Raw genomic sequence first — 19,850 nt, 5'->3', positions numbered from 1 at the left:
AGTCAATAACAAATAAAATGATTAGTTCGCGATCTTGTATTTCATCTTCATCTCTCATTTCGTAAAACAAAATAACTTAATCGATAAACAAATTCATATCAATGGTGTCGAAATGGATTATACACTCTACATGTGAATTCATCTTCATCAACATGTTTTAATTCATATCAGTGTGCAGATAGTGATATCGGACTACATTCTGTGTACGGTATCTCTCACGACTCTTCCTCACGCGTTAAGTTTGCAGTCGCGGTTGTCTTTATTTTAGTAAAAGATGACTATCAAACATTCATAGTACTTCGTCTGGGTGCAACGGCTGCGTTTTCAAATAGAAATTGCTTGCATCCAACTCTGACCTTCTAATGTTTCCTCCTTTCATTTTTTTTCCCAATCTTCATTGGCGCCCTCACGATCTTGTAAGGGCCTCTTGGGAAGTCCCCAGCCATCAATCCCGTTTCTCGATTGTTCTTCACTGGATGGAAGGTTGTTATTCTCCCTGTTCTTCCCCTTCATAGGACATAAAAGCGATTACAGCCTATATAAGATAAGGACACAAAATCTATCTAGAATTCTTAAAAACTGTTAAGAGACCCAAAGTAGTTAATACCTCCTCAGAGGTTCCTTGATACCCACTCTGATGATCTTTCCTTCTAGCCGTTGATGAGAGATTAAAAACATGAACTCTATTCGACCCCAATATAAGCGATAACTGATGAACCGGGTGGAGAGCATAATTGAGGACTCATACCTGGACATGAATAATGCAGAAAACGATGCTAGCAAGAGGCAGCTAGATCTCCGCAGGCGACAGCGACAAATTCGTCCTAACAAATCATTGGAAAATCAAGCAATCACATGACACATTTACCTCATTCTTCGAAAATCGAAAACTACAAGCATAAGCTCAACAAGTATGCAAGTGCTCAGATAATCAAAATCAAAAGCATTCAATTAAGCAACAATCTTCATCCCCTACCTCAGGTAGGGAACCAAGTACACAAGCGCATACACCGCATACCGCCGTTTTCCGGTATCCAGCCAAGCAAAAATCCAACTCTACTATTATTCATTGCAACCAAACAAAAATTAAAACAAACCCAATAAAAATAAATAAAAAGTTCAAAACTTTGAAAGAAAAATACATAAATGATAAAAAAGATCAATAATTTGAGAGAAAAGTGGATTGTTTTTGGTTTTACCAGCCAATTGAAGTAGGGAATGAAGCTGACAGGAAGCACCAGGGACGAGAGCATGCAGGCGCCGATGGCGGCGGCGAACGGCGCGTCGTTTGAGAACTCCGCTCTGCAGAGTCTGTATCCGAAGAGGTTATTGTTCTTCCTCCGGTTTGGGTGTTTGTTGGCGGAGAGGAGAGAGGGTCTGAGGCTAGAGAGCTGAGGAGGAAGAGGCGACGGTTTTAGGGAGTGGAGAGCCGAGGAGCAGTGGATTGCGGCGGCCATGGGTTTTGCTTGGGTTCGGGAGAGGTTAGCGTAACATGTGAGGCGCACTGCACTGGATTCCTGCCAATGTAATCGGAGATTACTGCACAGCTGATCCTGAGCGGTAGCCACCTCGATTCTCGCGCGTTCTGGGAAAGAGAGATGCTAAGAGAGTCCTCATATATATTTTTTTAAATTATTTTATAAAGTTGTCACGAAAATTGACTTTTAAATGCCAAGTTTACGGTTCATCCTAATAAAATAGAAACCAAATTGGCATATTTGTTGATTTGCACCTTAAACTTGTATGGAGTTAAACTGTCAAGCCTACGTTCAATCTTTCATCCATCCAATTTTTTATCATTTTTGCTTTCATACAATTGTCATGTGTTGTTTCTGTGATCAAAATGAATAAAAAAAATTAGATGAAAACTTTTAAAATCTAACGTCAGGAATTATAAAAGTTCAATGGGGTAATCAGCTTAGCAGCTCTATATCAGTTTAGGGGACAAATCAACAAATACCTCAACCAAACTTGAACATTTGATATGTTTTCTCTTGGTGAGAATTCCGAGATCTTCCAATCATTTCATTTTATCATACATCATGCAGTCAATTTTCGTAAGATACTATTTATGTTCAATTTCAAATAAAAAAATTACAATGATTTATGATATATACGATGAACAAAGAGGATCCCCGTTACTCAAACTTGAACGTTTGATATGTTCGATTAGTAGAGCTCATAAGCAGCTCCTATTCAAAAAGTCAACCTGCGATGACAAATCTCAATATTTTCAAGTTAAAAGGGAAAAAAATAAACCTATAAAATCACCTCATTAATTCTTTATAAAATTTCTAATCCAATAAGGTTTAGGAAATCCCAATAACTATGAACAAAAAGAAAAAAAAAGTATATTAAATACCAAATTGCTAATTGCTAAAGATTTGTGGAAGCAGATTTAGTATAAACAATGAAATAATAAATAAACATTGTGTTCTACAGCCATCATATACAAGCTCATAAAATCTGTGTTGACCAAAAACGATATAAATATAAAATAAAACATATATAAAAACCTCTCTTTTCCTTATATTTCATGGCTACTCATGGCTGCAAGCCTATAACTACAAAACCAATTTGACCGCCAGCCCAGAAGTTCGATCTTCACTACAGGGAAGGACATAAGTTACCGTTTTCGAACCGGACAAATCACATCCTGATGAATCCGTAAACCGTGTATTGCTCGTCTGAATTCCCAAGTGGTGAGGAAGGAAACTTATTACGTACAGTGGAAGAAGGAGATCTGGGAACATCAATTTCTCTCGATGCATTTACTTCTATCGGCAGCCATAAATGATTCCCGTTCAGCAAAGAGGAAAATTCGTTGGAGAACGTGTTCAGCACGTCTACAGCTCTTGGCCGGATGTACATCATGGATTCACTTTACACTAATCACAACTTTGGGTCACGCAGCCTCAACTTCTTTCTCCGTTCTCTTGCCCAGATACAGCATTTAGCTGTTGTTGCAACTGTCAAGCGGTAACCAACTTGTTAATGCTATCATAAATGCAAGCAAATAGCGGGATACACACAGAAACCCATCACCATCAACACTTCCTACTCATAATACTGTTAATAAGAAGTCTTTGGCAACTCACTTGTACGTGTCTCGTCTTTTCGGCGGTCAGTTCATCACTCAAGTTGTTCATTCTGGAAAGAGAGAAACATCAGCCAAACTTGTATAAAAGCAGGAAAAAATAAAAGATAAAAAAAAAAAAGCCACTTCCGCAGTACTCAATTTAGACTTGGGATAACTAACCTGGCTTGAAGCTCCGATACTTTGATGAGCAATAAACGCTCCCTCTCAGAAACTGCGGTTTCAACCTGTTGGTCGGACAAATTAGAGAATGTTATAAAATGTACAAAGCTAATCATTGACTAACCGTTGATATACAAGTCTAACAGAGTTTTTAACATGCAATGCAATAGAGTAAAGCGACCACCATAATATTTCCGAAAAGGCCCGTATCAAATTAATTCATCTAGCAAGCAAAAGACCACTTAACTGATTTAACAACAAATTTCAGTGAAGGTTGAGGGAAGTTTTAGCAATCAGTCAAAGTTGATAGAAAGAAAACAATCAAGAAATCTACTATTTGGAAAAGAAAAAAAATACCAAAGGGAAACTGCTGAGAAGCTAATATGATAAGATATCTTTATATCAGAACTGGAACAAAATAAAATATACGTACATTTCCATTGTTCTGAGAACAGGGAGGCAATGGAGGTAACTTTCCATTTTGAGTAGCTGAAATAAGAAAAGGAGTACCTTACTAACTGGTTCAATAAATCTTTACTGATACAAAACTTATATCTAGTATTATACTCCCACAGATATTTCACTCACCTTCTACTGCCTCAGCTGGTTGCAAGCTGCTTAGCAAATTCGTAATAATATCCTGCAATTAAAAGAATAAACAAATTTGCACTAAATTTGAAAGCTGAAGTTTTGAATCAATTCTTCAAGTCCATCAACCATCTGTGTTGAACCAGATTTGCTCTTTTACCTGTTGAAACGACGTCTGTTGAAAAAGATTCTGAAGGTGAGGCAGGAGAAGTGATGCAGGTACGTTGCTGTTGTTGAACTCCTTTGGTGACATGGCAGACTGAAACATAAAGAATGAAATCATATAAATGAAGGACAAATAAGATTTCAAACTACACGCAGAGGCAAAGTCAGTAACTGAACCTTCAACATGCTCGTCATAGTATAAAGTACCAACTACTTAAGAGCTAAGTGAATATAGAAAATGGGGAAAAAGCTATAGACACAATCTAGTATTGTTCATCAAATACACCCATGAACTCAGAATATTAATATATGCACACATATAACTTAGATCTCCCAGTTATTGATGAGAATGAAGTTCATGCTCGCTACAGTGACTCAGTATCTAACGGCTGGAATCCAGATCTCATAAAGTAATCTTCTTTTATTTAAGGATTTTTATCACAAATGGTTCTTGATGTTTTGCCAACTCCTACTTCTAGTCTTTTAGATTTCAAAAACCTCAATTTGCTCATTCATTTATAGACATGCTCATCGATGTTGTCCCTCTGTCAGATTCCGTTAAAATTTCTGTTAGTCTGCTCACATGGCGTGCATGTGGGGACCATTTATCCAAAGAGAGAGTGCCATGTGGGTACAATAAATGGTTAAAAAAGTTTATAAATTATGAAAAATCTAATTTTTAATAAGTACAAAAAACCAAAATAATACACATGACCTGTTGACCAAACCACCCTACCCTCCGATGACCTGGCCCATCCCAAGAGTCCTATTGGACCGCCATGGCATTCAATATTCATTAAAGCAGTCGAGATCTTGACCGCCATGACCGTCCCCATCAAGCTCACATATGATGGTAGATTTATTGGACACAGATGATGTGGGACGGAGAATCGGGTTTTGGTTGTATGTGTGCATGTACGGTTGGGGGTGGATTGCAGCCAGAAATATGGGTTTTTGGTTTTGGAATGAGGGTCAGGGAATGGGGTAGTGAGGAGGGGGAGGACGGTTTAGTTGGGTGCTGTAGCAATGGCGGAGATGGAAGGGGGATTTGTTTTAGTTTTTTAACATCTTTATACTCATTTTTTTATTAACTTTTTGTGGGTTTTATTCAGCATTTTTGATACATGGTATTGGATAAATGGTCCCCACATGCACGCCACGTCAGTAATCTTGCGGATTTTTAACAGTGATGGAGGGACAACATTGACAAGCATTTCAATAGATGGACAAGAATTAAGAGTTGACGAAACATCAAGGAACATTTCTGATAAAAACCATTACAGAGAGAGAGAGAGAGAGAGATCACAAACAAACCATTTGCCTGGATTCAAATACCCAATCACCAACGCTAGCAGACTTTTTCAGAGGTGATCCCTAAAATAACAAAACAGAACATGAATTAGAACTCAAAACATTTACTTGAGAAGGGTTAAGCAAAACCAGCTACCTACCTGTGAAGAATGATGAGGTACTGTACTCGATGGAATATCCTATGGCAATTTTTTTTAAAGTTAGTGATTGTGAAAAATAGAATAAGCATAGCATAATAATAAAGCCTCACCTTTACAAGATCTAAATTTTCTGATGTCACTGAAAATCGCCCCTTAATTTGCACCAAATTAGATTTTGACTTGTCATCCATAGAATCTCTAAATCCTATTAAAAGGTAAAGCAATTAGTGCTATAAGAATTCCAAGCAATTGGGCACATAACGGTTGAAAAAGTTGCACTGTTGATTTTCATCTTTAAAAACATTATGAAAATACTCATTACCTCCAGAGGATTTTATAGGAGCTGATAAACTGTTTGCTGAAGCTCGATTGGGAAGCATCAGTGGACCACTAAAGCTTGGTGTTCGTCGTACTTCACATTTACCTTTATCAATTATCGGTTGATTTTCATTCTCACGCCTGAAGTTATCAAAGCATCAGGAACATATCCCACAAGAGAGAGCGAGAGATGAAACCAAAAGCTTAAATTCTGGAGCATTACTCAACCATGACAAACCTTTCAATGGTGCGGCCCTTTTCTGATAATGAATGACTAAGTACAGAACCAGGTGTGAGTGGACCACTCAGCGCTTGACGACTTTTCACAAAAAGAGTTTTAGGCTTGGCCTGCACTGTGTCTTTTTCTGATGTAGACGCTGTTGCCTCAGAGCTTGATTCATTTTTCTTCCAGCCTGTTTTCTGCTGACCAGCGGATTCTGATAAATTACTTTCAATATCCTTGCCCTTTTTGTTTAAGCATTCAACCTGTTGTGATTCATCACCATTTATTTCTCCCTTGTAATCAGTCCAATATGATTCATTATTTTCATTCAACTTCCCCAAACTGGATCGCCAACTAGTTTCAATCTGCTAGCATAAACAAAAAGGAAATCACCTTTCTGCATAATAATCACACTTCTAAAGGCAAAAGGCCAGCAATGTACAATATAAAACTAAAATCTTGAACTGCAGTTAAAATAGTGTAACAATTTTCTAAAGAATAAAGCAAATTGATGACCTTATCATTACCGACTACAGGTTTAAAATTTTCATCTTCATCCATCGTTTCATCATCATCTCGCACCTAGCATAAAAAATGAAAGATATTAATTGAGATTCACTCAGCAGTCAGCGATACACAAAAACAAAGAAATCCCCAGAGATAGCATCTTTATATGGAACATGCTGATACTTGCTAAATAATAAAATGTGGCATACCAGGGATGCTTGAGCTTTTAAATCCTCAACGTCAAAGTTCCAGGCACTAACTCCTCGCTGGTACTCACTCTGTTTAAAAAAAAAAAAAAAAAAAAAAAAAAAAAAAACCCAAAGAAACAAAAAGTAAACCACTAAGGAATACACCAAAGAAATTTTTTTATATAACTGAACTCTGAATGTGAACATTTGTGAACCTGTTTAAGTTAATTTTAGGTGAAAAAGTAACAGCTTGAAGATACGTATCAGACCTGTGACATTGCCTCTTGCTCTGCTGACGGCATTTTCTTTAAAGCCAGTTGTGCTGCATCTTTAAGCTGTGATAGTCCAATACTTTAGCAATTCATGAAACAAGCATACTAACACGTGAAAGACTGAAAGCAGGAAAGCAATATAAAACAGTGTGACAGCTAACCTGGAGGGCTTTTACACGATTCCAAAGAGGTGGTAAGTCTGTAAACAGTTTCTTTATAGAATGCTCTGGAGCTTTTGCATTCTTGAAAAAGGAGTGTTTTAATAATTTCTCTGCTGTTGGCCTCTTTGTTTGATCTTTTACCAAGCACATTGCAACCATTTCTTTAAAAGACTGATGACAACTGAAAATCCTCCAATTAGAATATTATTCTGTAAGCGAAATACAATACAAGGGTACCACTAGAATTGAAGGCTCTGACACTTATATACCAATTAATGATACAGAATGCAGCAACAAATGTTTTTACATACAAAAACAAATGTTTGCACTAATGTTACTCTATCTAGAAAGAAAAGCAATACCTTAGAGAACTTTCTATCACGGTCATAATCAAGTCCTGGAGGGGCATTTTGTATGGTCATTAGAAGAACCTATGAAAACAAACAAAAGAATGGCAAGTCAGAGGTTTAGATGACGAACCACCACATAGGTATGCAGTCTAGCTATACTCAGGTAACATAAGTACCTTCATTGGAGGGTATTTTGAAAATGGTGCATGGCCATGAGCCAACTCCAGTGCCGTTATACCAAATGACCAAATATCAGCCCTGAACAGTGACAATCCAACAGAAAAATAAGACATATCATATATGCCACACCCCCCCCCCCCACCAATTTTTTTTTCTCCCTCCCTCCCTCCCTCCACACACACACACACACACAAAATAAAAAATAAAAAATAAATCCCCATTTGTACAAGTCAACTATCTAATCTATAATTGATATGTGCATAAACACATTCTATAGATCTAACATTTTAGAAGGCACAGCTTCTATTTCTTGTTATCTAGTTATCAGCTCAATATATATGGCACAGTGGCAATTACGAAAGGAAAAAATCTGTAATAAACAGCTCTGATGCTCAGGGAAGGAAACAAATATAGCAATGCAATTTGTGAAGTCATGCATATTAATTTAGAAACTACGTCTGTCTCCAGATGAGGAGAAGAGATTTTATGTGTTCCCTGGAGTCACAAATTCTTTCTTTCTTTTTTTTTTTTTTTTTTGAGAAGGAGCCAGAAATTCTTAGAAGTTCAAAAATATTTAAGTGACTATATCAAATAAAACTCACTTGGAATTGTATCCACTTCCTGGCTGCAATACCTCTGGTGCCATCCTGGAAAGCAAAAAACAAATCCAAATTTCAACTACATCGGTGATAAAGCAAGCAGTTTAACATGTGGTACCAAACCAGGAATTAAGTAATAACTTCTGAGGCAATAAAACTTACCAGCATGGTGTTCCTACGAAAGTGTTTCTTGAGCGTTGTCTATCAGCTGCCTCAAACATGCAAGCTGAAACGCCAAAATCGGCAAGCTTCACTGCCCCATTAGTGTCAAGTAATATATTTCCAGCCTGCAGCCAAGACATTAACACAATCGAAAAGTGAGATCCCCCAAACAAAGATATGAAAATGAAGCGCAGTGAATGGTTACCGGAAAAATGAAACAGACCTTAACATCTCTGTGAATATGACCTTGTTTATGAAGGTAATACAAAGCCTTAAGGGTTTCCTTAAGGATAGAACCAATCGCAGATTCCTCAAACCCATCCGGATATGCGATTTTCATGAGGTGCAAACAAGAACCCTCTGCCATGAATGGCATGATTACCCAAAGGTTTCTTTCAACAACAAATGAACAAAACGCCTGTACGACATTTGGATGATCTATCAATTTCATCGTCTGCGCCTCCCTTCGTATATCCTCCTACAAAATAATACAAACATAATACATCAATTACTGGGTTAGGAATCACCCACAGTATTGAAAAGACTAAAACTTGGGTTTTCTTCAGCAAGTAAAACAATAGCATTGTAAAATTTACAGTTCGTGATTCGTGCTCATCGATAACGACGGTTGAGGATCTTAACCATAAACTCATCCAAATTAAAACCTACACCAATCCAAAAAAAAAAAAAGCAAAAATCTTTCGATTGCTCACTAACTTCACATTCCCAAATCTAACAAATCTCCGAAATCGAATTCCAATCTCATAAAAAAGAAAAGATCTTGATTCCAACTCAAATCTAGCTTCAATTAGCAACCAAACAATTTCAAATTATTCACAACAATCATTGAAAAACTACAAAATTTGGGTTTTTAAAATAAAAAATGGAGAGTAGTAAGAAACTGACGAAATTACTATTGCAGCGATCGAGATCCAAGCACTTGACCGCGACGACTTCATTGAAAGGGAGATAGATCGCTCTGTAAACAGTAGCGCTGGCTCCATATCCGACCTCTTCCAGAAGCTTGTAGTCGCTCGGATTCGCCGAGTGAGCTCTCGAATTGCTTCCCATCCTCCCCATGCTGCTCGAGGACTTGTGCTTCGGGTATGTCGTTTTGAGGACAGGCCTCTGCGTTTCGATGGTTTATATGGACACGTTGACCGCCATGAGAAGCGATACAAAGGAAGCGAGAGTGAAGAAAGAGAACTCGGAGCAGGTAACTTGGCTTTGTGATGAGAGAGGGGTGATGACGTGGCGGTGGTGGTGAACGTTGAAGGGGATTCTGACACGTGGACGGGTCTTTAAATGGACGGCGGGGACCCGTGCTTGGCCCTTTTGGCCTTTTGGTAATTTTACTTTTTAATTGGATGAGTTGTCAATAATTTTGTTGCTAATTATATGTAATTTCAGATAAATCATGATTTTTGGGAACCACGATTTGAGTTTCTTGGCCAGATTTCTTTGCTTTGCCCAATATATTTCTTAGAGCATCCCCAGCGTGGGCTTTTGCTCGGGGGAAGGGCTCCAAAACAATGGCCCGAGGGCCGATGGCGATGCTCCAGCGTGGGGGAGGCCGAAGGCAGGGGGAGCCCCAAGGGCCAGGCCCGTGAGGGATTGCCAGGCCTTGAGCCCGAGGTGGGGCTGACGCCAGGGTGGCGTCAGCGCATTATGTAATTTTTTTTGTGTCAGGCGCGTCGCCGACACAAAAAAAATTAAAAAAAGCAAGTGTCAGTTACCGTTGGGAAGCCACGTGGCTTCCCACGGTGCGTTAGATCCTAACGGTCACTTAATGTGGACCGTTAGATCTCAACGGTAAAAAAAAAAAGAAGTCAGATTTAATATCCACCGTTCGATCTGAGATCAACGGTGGATATTAAAATGCTTTATAAATTAAAAAATAAATGAAAAAATAGTTTTAAAAATCTGAAAAGTTACCGTTGTGACACGTGGCACAATCTGGAGCGTTGGAATTCAAATTTTTTTTATATCTAACGGTAGAGATTAATTAATTGAATAAAAATTTTAAAAAAATTGTAAAAAATTCAAAAAAATTCAAAAAAATATCTGAAAAATCTGAAAAAAATTGTAAAAAAAATTGTTTTTACTTTTCTATAAATACCTTCTCATTATCATCTACCTTACACAACAATTTCATATTTTCTCAACTACTTTCAATCACATTCCTTTCTTTGTCTCAAAGTTTGAATCCATTTTTTTTCAACAAAATGACCACTGGTGACACACCCCGACCTAGAAAGTCCACTTGGACCCTGAATCGAGCTGTGCTGGCCGACACCTGGAAGGTGACGAAGCCATAAAATGTGATAGTGTACAAAAAGTGAATAAATTTGAATCTAAAAGTGTTTAAGTACCAGAGTGCGCTACGAGTGGGAGCGAACCCATTTCACACGCGAGGTCAGAGCATAAGTAAGGTACAGTAGCATGGGTAAGAATCATACCCTCAAAAATATCCATTAATACTAAGATTCACCACAGATTGTTGTCGATACAAACTCAGCAGCTAAAACCTGGAGGGCACCAAATAGAAGGTGTGAGTAAGCAATAAAACCAAGTTTCCCAAAGTTATTACCTCTCTAAAAGTAATGCCCTAATGTAAAACCCGTATCGTTTTCCATAAGACAGTACAACATATATACATATATCCAAACCATACTCAGAAATGACCAAAACCACGGTTTGCCATTAACTCCACCATACATTAATAAGTAGGCCAAATGAACTAAATCAATACAAAGTGATATATCAGTCAGAGTCATCTAAAATGACATGTACAACTTATCCGTATCTCATCAATCATGACTAGCATATAAGTCGGAGTCACCTCTAGTGACCTGTACGACTTATCCATATCTCATCAATCCTGACTAGCATATAAGTCGGAGTCACCTCTAGTGACCTGTACGACTTATCCATATCTCATCAATCCTGGCTAGCATATAAGTCGGAGTCACCTATAGTGACATGTACGACTTATCCATATCTCATCAATCTTGGCTAGCATATAAGTCGGAGTCACCTCTAGTGACCTGTACGACTTATCCATATCTCATCAATCCTGGCTAGCATATAGCTTAATAAGTATACCTGCACACGAGTCGGAACCACCTAAAGCGGTCTGTACGACAGGACTGGGTGTAAATAAATAAGCTCAAGTGCTACGATCACGTGAAGACTGGGCGAATAATCGCGGGTCACCTACGAGTCGGAACCACCTAAAGTGGTATGTACGACAGGACTGTGCACCTACCTTGAATCCAAGGTGAGCATAAGGTGCGGGAGGTGAACATCACGTGAAGGACTGTGCCCTGGCCACGGGCGGGAGCACTAACACCGGGGTGCAGGTTTATGAGCTCTCAATGCATCTCAATATAACATGTGCAACTCATGGCAACCAGTACGACAGTATCGAAGTTGCCTAACACATAACTGTAGTCATGCTATAACGCAATCGATTCAACTAGTACCATAAACTCACCTGAACTTACCTGGGTGTCCTGAGTTCACGTTTGCACTTGAAAGCATTCCCAATAATTATATGCAAGTAATATACATATTGATATACTATGATGCAATCTAATACTCAACCATGTCGTAGCGTGTTCAATTATAAACAATACAGTGAGAAGTGTACAATCAATAACGTATTACTCCCAAACTACTTATTTTCAGGGATAATTACCCATGACGACTCAATTAACACTAATTTAGCTAACTAATTCATAAAACTAAAACTTGCCTTTACAAATTTCATTCGCCTTACTCAATTTCCCAAACAAGGCTTTGGTCTCAACTATTTTATGGCTGCATCTAATGTCTCGTTAGACTGCCTACGTACCCTAAATAGGGATCAAGCCATTCGTAGTTCATATCGTACTTCAAGCATTCACAATAATTATATATGAAAGTAATATACCTAATCAATTTAAAAGTGTCAATAGAACTCTCAATAATATGTACGATAAAAAGGAAAAGATCCACTTACCTGGAGTTCACGCTATGATTCTCTAGCGCACACATCGAGGCGTCCTGAATGATTGGTCCCTGCCACGAAGTCCAAAAGTGGACGGAAGATGGTCAATTTTGCCCACGAAGCCGGTGGGTGCCTAAAACTTCCCGACGTCGATTCGTCGTCCACGGTGGTCCAACGGGGTCAAGGTTGGTTGGGTTTTTCTCCTGGGATGATGGGCTACAAAGCCCAAGTGGTGGCATCGGCCATCGCTTTGCCGATTTGCCGGAAAATCGAAAAGGGTGGCCGGAGCACCATTGATTTTCGTCGACTTTCGTGGCCTCAAACCGCTCCATACCATGGTTAATCAAGGTGGTTCTTGGGTGGGTTTTGTAGAGGGGAATGAGAGCTTCAAGATGGTGGTGGTGGCATCGAAAAACTCCACCGGAGTTGGCCGGAATCGGCCTTGGAAGATGGTCTCGTGGTGGCGCGGGTATGGGTGCACGGGAAGCTCTCTTCCCTTTTTTTTTTTTTTTTTTTTTTCTTCTTTCTTTCCTCCCTCCGTTTCTGATTTTTTTTTTGGGCTTCCCCCACAAAGTGGGGGTTTAATTTAAATACACACTAAACCTTGAATAACCAATTTCGAACGTCCGTAACTATACCGTTATAATCCGGACGCGCAAACGGCTTTCGCCTATACGTTCGTACCAAAGAGTACTACGAGGATATGCTTAAAGAATAAGTCTCACATCTCTCAAGTCGATGGTCAACGGAAGTCAAAGTCCTTGCCTCTAGGGCAATTTAGTAAATTCACGCTTTTAAAATAAAATAAAAACGTAAAATTTGGAACGGGTTGTCACAACTGGTGCAGGTACGAATTGGTCGCTTATTGAAGATGTTGCGTTGTGTACTAGCTGGGTTGAAGTTACTCATAGTTCGCTTACGGGTAATGAGATGCAGTTGCGAGAAATGTGGAGTCTTATTCATACCAATTTTCTTGAGAAAATTGGTGGGAAAAGAACCAAAGAATCGATGTCCAGTCGTTGGAAATTACTTAGCCAATCGTTTAGTACGCGGAGAGACGCTTTGGCACAAGCTAGTAGTAATATTCGAAGTGGGGAAAATTACTCGGATCAGGTAACAATATATTATTTATTTGATACCCAAATTTACATTATAATTATTTGTTTGTATTATTTATTTGTTACATAATTACATTATAATTATTTGTTTGTATTATTTATTTGTTACGTACAAAATTTATTATTTATTGTTACTTATTTGTTACATTATAATTATGTTGTTTGTATTATTTATTTATTTGTTTGTTTGTATTATTTATTTACTAAACTTGGAACTCTAGCCCCATGTTATGATTAACATGACATATATATATATATATATATATATATATATATATATATATATATTTGCTAGTTACTTATTTTCATTATATTTGTTACTTATATATATATATATATATATGTATATATTTGCTAGTTACTTATTTTCATTATATTTGTTACTTATATATATATATATGTATATATTTGCTAGTTACTTATTTTCATTATAATTATTTATTTGTTACTTATTTTTATTGTGTAGGAACTTCAAGCACAAGTTTGGTACGCTGCCAAAACCAAAAGCAAAAATAAATCATTCAACCGGTGGGAATGTTGGAATATTGTCAAAGATTGTCCTAAATTTAGAGTTGTGCCAGTCGGTCCAGAAGTGCACATGAACAGCACCCCTCTACACTCTACACCCAATCATGTTCATGAAGATGATGCAGAAGAAGTGCCCGAAACGCCCCTCCCTGAATGCGCGTCGGGTTCGACCCGTTTTCCAATTAGGCCTCAAGGTAAGAAGGCTTCAAAGAGAAAAGGGAGTGCTTCGAAGAACGATTATGCAAAGTTCATGGAAGAACTTACTCGCCAAGGTGAATTGACTTTGGCGAGTGACCTGGCGAAAGATGAGGCTGATAAGGCTAGAGAGGCATCAAAACAAGCAGCTGTTGAGAGAAAATTTTATGCTAATGAGAGAGAAAGAGAGCTACTTAGGCAAGAAAGGGAACATGTTAGAGAAGAAAGACGGGCTCAACAAGATCGTGAGATTATGAACATGTCTTTAGAAGGGAAGTCTCCAAATTCTAAATTTTTTTGGAAGTCAGAGAAAGCGGACGTTGTGCGAAGGAGGCGTGCCAGAGAAGCAATAGCAAGCCAAGGTGGTTCTAGCACCGCAAGAAAAGATCATCCTAGCACCACAAATTGGTTAAGTGATGATGAATATAGTACTTTTTGTAATCGGAGCCCATAATTTTCCAATCATTTTGGGTTGTAATTTATTATTTATTGTTTGTATTATTTATGTTGTTTCCAATTTCTTGAATATTTATTCAAATTAATTTGGTAAGTTATTTATTAAAAGTCCATCGTTCTAATTAAAAGTCCTTTACATAAACATAAACATAAAAAAATTACATATACTAAGAATTACATAAATATAAACATAAAAAAAATACATAAACATAAACATAAACATACTAAGAATTACATATACTAAGAATTACATAAACATAAACATAAAAAAATTACATAAACATACCAAATAATAAAACACACCAAATAAAATAACATAAACATACCAAATTCAAAAAAACACACTAAATGAACTTAATTATCTTCAGCTTGTTTCAATGCCCACTGGTGCTCTATCAAGTCAATTTGTCGGGCATTGTGCATGTCTGGCATTTGAAATGCAGTATATCGTTGAATGAGCCTTTCATTGTAACGTTCATCCCTTTGTAATGGCTCATGTTGCACGGGCTCATCGGTGGCGTCATGAGCACAATATATACGTGTTCTTGAATTGTTCATCGGGTCTGGCTCATATTCATCAACAGCTTCATAATCGTACTCATCTTCCACAATCATGTTGTGAAGAATAATGCATGTCATCATGATGGATCGAAGCGACTCTACATCAAACAATCTGGCAGCACCCCTGACGATCGCCCAGCGAGCTTGGAGGATACCGAAACAACGCTCCACATCCTTCCTGCACCCCTCTTGACAGCTTGCAAAGTGTTTTTCCTTTGCACTCCGCGGACGTGGCACTGTTTTGACAAAGGTTGACCAACGCGGGTAGATGCCGTCAGCTAGGTAGTATGGCCCGTCGTACATACGTCCGTTGACCTCATACGTAACTTTTGGTGCCTTTCCTTGCAGGACATCGTTGAACACTAGGGATTGGGCAAGGACGTTGATGTCATTTTGAGCTCCCGGGACCCCGAAAAAGGCGTGCCAAATCCATGTATCAAAAGATGCCACCGCCTCCAGAATGATACTTTTTGCTCCTTTTCTGTCCCCGTAAGTGCCTTGCCATGCACTTGGACAGTTTTTCCACGTCCAGTGCATACAATCAATGCTTCCAATCATCCCAGGAAATCCACGCATCTCCACCTTCTTCAACAGCCGCTCCAAGTCCATGTGTGTAGGTTTGCGGAGGTACTCAGCGGTTGATAGGAGCATATTCATGCGACTTAAATGGCTTGTTCTCGTGCATTTACGTTATGTTTCTTTAGTTATTTTAGTCCTTTAAGCTATTTTCGTGTGTTTGTAGGTCCAAAGGGCTAAAGGAGCAAAAAGATGCATTTTGGAGACTTTTGGAGCACTTTTGGGCTAAGGATGGATAGTTTATGCTTGGCGCCAAAATGTTGGACGAAATTGAAGACCAAAGTGTTGGAACCTTGTTCCCTTTAGTTTTAGGACATTTAAACCTTTCCAATTCCCTTATGTCGTGCATCTCCACCTTTCTCCCAAAACCATACACATGCATTCATTATTCATTCCCTCACATGCTCCCATTACTTATCATCACCACTTATCACTTATCATAACCACATATCATATCACTTATCATCACCACTTATCACTTATCATAACCACATATCATATCACTTATCACTTATCACTTATCACTTATCACTTATCACTTATCACTTATCATCATCACTTATCATATCACTTATCATAATCACTTATCACTTAACATGCACCCATCCCCTAACACAAAACCTTGCAGCCACATGCATTCCCCTTTTGCACATGCTTTCCCATTTCATTATTCATTCACCTTAATCATTCCCTCACATGTTTTCCCAACCCATTGCAGCACATGCACATTCACCCTTCATTATTTCCATCCACATGCATTTATCATCATTCACCCAAGCTTTAATTCACATGCAAACACATTCATATCAGCCACATGCATCTCCCATCTCATTTCCAGATTGTCCCCTTGCACATGCAGCCACTTATTCAAAGCACATGCATTTTCCACCCTTTAATCACATGCATAAATCAGCCACATGCATCTCCCATCACCATTCCAGATTTCCACCACCCTCCTAGCTGTCATGTTCCCCCCATTTCACCTATAAATAACCCTTCATTGCAGCCACAAGGAGGGGGGATCCATTCACCACAGAAATAAGGCCTTTGTGCCAGAAATTCACCCATTCCACAAACACTTCCATTCCATTGTACATACCACCAACACTTCCCCCTTTGTGCCGTGCCTTCCCTATTAATCCAAACACCACTCCCCAAACCATTCACACCATCAAACTATCCTTAGACCTTGTGCTACAACAACGAGGAAGAGAAGAGTGCCTAAACGTTCATACAATTCAAGTTTGAGTTGTTGGAATGTTTAGGTGTTTCTTTGATTTCAATGTTTAAATTCAATTCTCTTTGTTTTGTACGTATGAGGAATGGAAGAGAAGAGTGCCTAAACGTTCATACAATTCAAGTTTGAGTTGTTGGAATGTTTAGGTGTTTCTTTGATTTCAAAGTTATGAGGAAATTCGAAATATATGTTTATGCTTACATTTTGATTTGATTACTTCTAATTGCGTTTCATAAGTTGTGATTCAATTTGTTTAACCGTTTGATTGATAACTTATTTATGTATGTTTATTGAGAGTGCACGCTTAATTTTCATGCATGAATATGACGCTAGAATATAAGTGAGTTTCACCTAATAGTTACGAACTTATATTCACAAGTAGTGGAGGTTGCTTATAAACAATCGCGTTAAACGAATTCTTGGCATAAGTTTCATGCAATCATAGTAACGAATGCCTCGTCAACACTTATAATTTTCATAGAGCGTAATGATTCTTGCTTGTACCTCTTCTATGCATTCATGTTGAGGACTTGTGGGGAATGTTTTGAATTGTCGCATGCATCATCCAATTCAATAACGTTAGGAAGATTTGAAGGTTAATTAGTGCATCACGGTTAACTTGGGGTGTTGAGAATTAATGGTTTATTGAAATGCAATTGGAAATCATTTTATTATGCAAGTGTAACATGTGTGGAGAAGAACCTTCTAGCTAGCATTCATCCATTCATTTTCTATCACATTCATCTTTACTATCTGTTTTTACTTACAATCTGTTCTTTTAGTTTAAATTCTTCAAAACCAATCCCCCATTTATTTTAAAGTGTTAGATTAGTTAGAAATACTTTTAGTTTGTGTTTATAAGTGTTTTGATTCATTTTGTTCAACAAATTCGTCCAAATTTGTGTTTGTGCTCAAATCAGCCCAGAAAGTGGTTTTTAGGCAGATTTGAGTGTGTTTGTGTTGTTTTGAGTCTTTTGGTTTGTTTGAGTGTTTTAAAGTTTAGTTTTGCATTCTTTGAGTCTAGTATAGTGTTTTATATTGTTATTTTACGTTTGAATCAAGCCATAATCTTAAATTCGTCCAACATTAGGTTTAAGGTCAGAAACTGCCTAGTTAGTGTTTTTAGGCAGTTTTGAGTCTTTTGAACTTGTTTTGAGTCCTTTGAGTCTTTGTGAACGTTTTTAACTTTGTTTTTACGTTTTTGAGTCAAATCCAAGTGATTAACAATCCCTCCTAATCCCCGGTCCAGAACGATCCCTACTTATACATATACTACAATTTGACGAAAAGAGGGTTTAATTTGTGTGCGTATAAATCTCGCATCAGCGGTGTAGATAGATTCGATTGCTCCGCAAAACCTCATCAGGGACTCAAGAATGGTTGATTGGCCCATCCTCATTATCTCATCCACTTGGTCTGCAGATACTCCATATGCAAGCATCCGCAAGGCAGCAGTAATTTTTTGCTCAGGCAGTAGACCCATAGCACCAAAAGCATCTTTTTTTTGCACAAAATAAGAATCATGGTTGCAAACAGCAATCATGATTTTGTTGAACAAATGTCGTTCCATTCTAAAACGACGTCTAAAGTACGTATCAGGGAATGCACTATTAGGAACAAAATAATCATCCAAGAGTTCCATACCTCGTCGTTGCCTGCTTCTATCAAGGTTTCCGAAACGGCTGGGCCTGCAGATCTGAGCCGCAACTTGGATGACTCGACCGGAATGTGAGGCTCTGCCCCTTCTTACTTCGTCATTTCTCATTTGACGCTCCTCATCCTCTTCCCTCTCATTTCTTACCCTCTGGTGATTGAAGATTGCTTTAGATTCGTTAAACAATTCTTCCTCTTCTTGATTGTATTCCCACATCATCCTTGAGGAAGAAGAAGACGACATTGAAAGAAAGAAACAGAAACTATGAATAATGATACAAATTTTTGTGAATAAGGAAGCAGAAACTATGAATAATGATAGAGATCTTGAGAATTTTGGTGTGAGATTTGTGAGGATGGATGGTGGATTATATAGAGGATTCAGAAAGGATTAGGTTCTGCATAATGCCACGTGGCATGCCGTCATTCGTTACAAATCTGATGGAAATCTATCCTCAAAGATTGTGAACAGATTATGACACGTGGCATGCCGTCATTCGTTTAAAATCTGATGGAAATCTATCCTCAAAGATTGTGAACCGATTATGACACGTGGCACGACGTGATTGGTTAATAATCTTATCAGAAATCCATCACCAATAATTGTATTATTTTGTATTATTTAATAATACTTCGGATAATGACACGTGGCGCAACGAGAACGATTAAAAATCTTATATGATATTACAATTAAAATTATTTTGTATTATTTTATAAAAAAAAAAAATACTAATATTTTATTGCCTATTGCCAGGGCTATTGAAGTGTAACGGTGGAGATGCAAATTCTATTGCCAGGGCTACTTACTGTTCATTAAGGGCAGTTACTGTTCATTAGGTGGATTGAATAGTGTATTGCCAGGGGGAGGGCTCCAACGCTGGAGTTGCTCTTAACGATATGCTGCTTTTCATTGAGGCTCTTTTAACGAGGGGATCCTTTTTATTGTCGAATAAAAGAGAGTATATGCTTTAGGATATGTGGATCTTTTTACTTCATTTGTTAATTTATGTTCGTTGATCTTTTTCAATTAATCTGATACATGGTATAAAATGAGAAGGGTGTGTGAAAAGTAAAAAAATGATATGTAGATATCACACACCTTTGCTTATTGT

General features: G+C 38.1%; 2 protein-coding genes across 3 annotated transcripts; both read right to left on the bottom strand.

Moving 5' to 3' along the window:
* Positions 1–11: 11 nt before the first annotated feature.
* Positions 12–1,599, bottom strand: LOC137713810 (uncharacterized). The gene is made up of 4 exons (XM_088684277.1): positions 1,200–1,599; positions 977–1,056; positions 608–824; positions 12–507 (listed from the first exon to the last, which is right to left on the bottom strand). The coding sequence occupies exons 1-3, from the start codon at positions 1,455–1,457 to the stop codon at positions 791–793; spliced, it is 372 nt and encodes a 123-aa protein (XP_088540403.1). The 5' UTR covers positions 1,458–1,599; the 3' UTR covers positions 12–507; positions 608–790.
* Positions 1,600–2,383: 784 nt separating this feature from the next.
* Positions 2,384–19,650, bottom strand: LOC137712804 (serine/threonine-protein kinase BLUS1). Of its 2 annotated transcripts, XM_088683891.1 has the most exons (22): positions 19,626–19,650; positions 9,330–9,904; positions 8,647–8,901; positions 8,424–8,548; positions 8,265–8,309; positions 7,659–7,740; positions 7,495–7,563; positions 7,133–7,303; positions 6,969–7,034; positions 6,721–6,789; positions 6,521–6,586; positions 6,020–6,369; positions 5,786–5,922; positions 5,574–5,668; positions 5,464–5,502; positions 5,327–5,386; positions 4,008–4,106; positions 3,848–3,899; positions 3,693–3,748; positions 3,260–3,324; positions 3,099–3,150; positions 2,384–2,969 (listed from the first exon to the last, which is right to left on the bottom strand). In XM_088683891.1, the coding sequence occupies exons 2-22, from the start codon at positions 9,501–9,503 to the stop codon at positions 2,916–2,918; spliced, it is 2,181 nt and encodes a 726-aa protein (XP_088540017.1). In that variant the 5' UTR covers positions 9,504–9,904; positions 19,626–19,650; the 3' UTR covers positions 2,384–2,915. The 2 variants fall into 2 exon arrangements, with proteins under 2 accessions (XP_088540017.1, XP_088540018.1); XM_088683892.1 differs by lacking the exon at positions 5,464–5,502.
* Between the last annotated feature and the right edge of the window lie 200 nt (positions 19,651–19,850).

Source organism: Pyrus communis, chromosome 14 (genome assembly GCF_041283825.1).
Source record: "Pyrus communis isolate YQ-2024b chromosome 14, ASM4128382v1, whole genome shotgun sequence".
NCBI lineage: Eukaryota > Viridiplantae > Streptophyta > Magnoliopsida > Rosales > Rosaceae > Pyrus > Pyrus communis.
The sequence above is the reverse complement of the archived record's forward strand: the minus strand, read 5'-3'. Positions and strand labels throughout refer to the sequence as shown.

Bases quoted from the DNA above. Each gene is read 5' to 3' on its own strand.
- LOC137713810 (XM_088684277.1), bottom strand. From the start codon at position 1,457: ATGGCCGCCGCAATCCACTGCTCCTCGGCTCTCCACTCCCTAAAACCG. The intron at 1,057-1,199 runs GTAAAACCAAAA...GAATAATAGTAG, and splicing joins TTCCCTACTTCAATTGGCTG to AGTTGGATTTTTGCTTGGCT. The intron at 825-976 runs GTAGGGGATGAA...ATGATTTGTTAG, and splicing joins TACTTGGTTCCCTACCTGAG to GACGAATTTGTCGCTGTCGC.
- LOC137712804 (XM_088683891.1), bottom strand. From the start codon at position 9,503: ATGGGGAGGATGGGAAGCAATTCGAGAGCTCACTCGGCGAATCCGAGC. The intron at 3,900-4,007 runs GTAAAAGAGCAA...TTTTAATTGCAG, and splicing joins AACAGACGTCGTTTCAACAG to GATATTATTACGAATTTGCT. The intron at 3,749-3,847 runs GTGAGTGAAATA...TTCTTATTTCAG, and splicing joins ACCAGCTGAGGCAGTAGAAG to CTACTCAAAATGGAAAGTTA.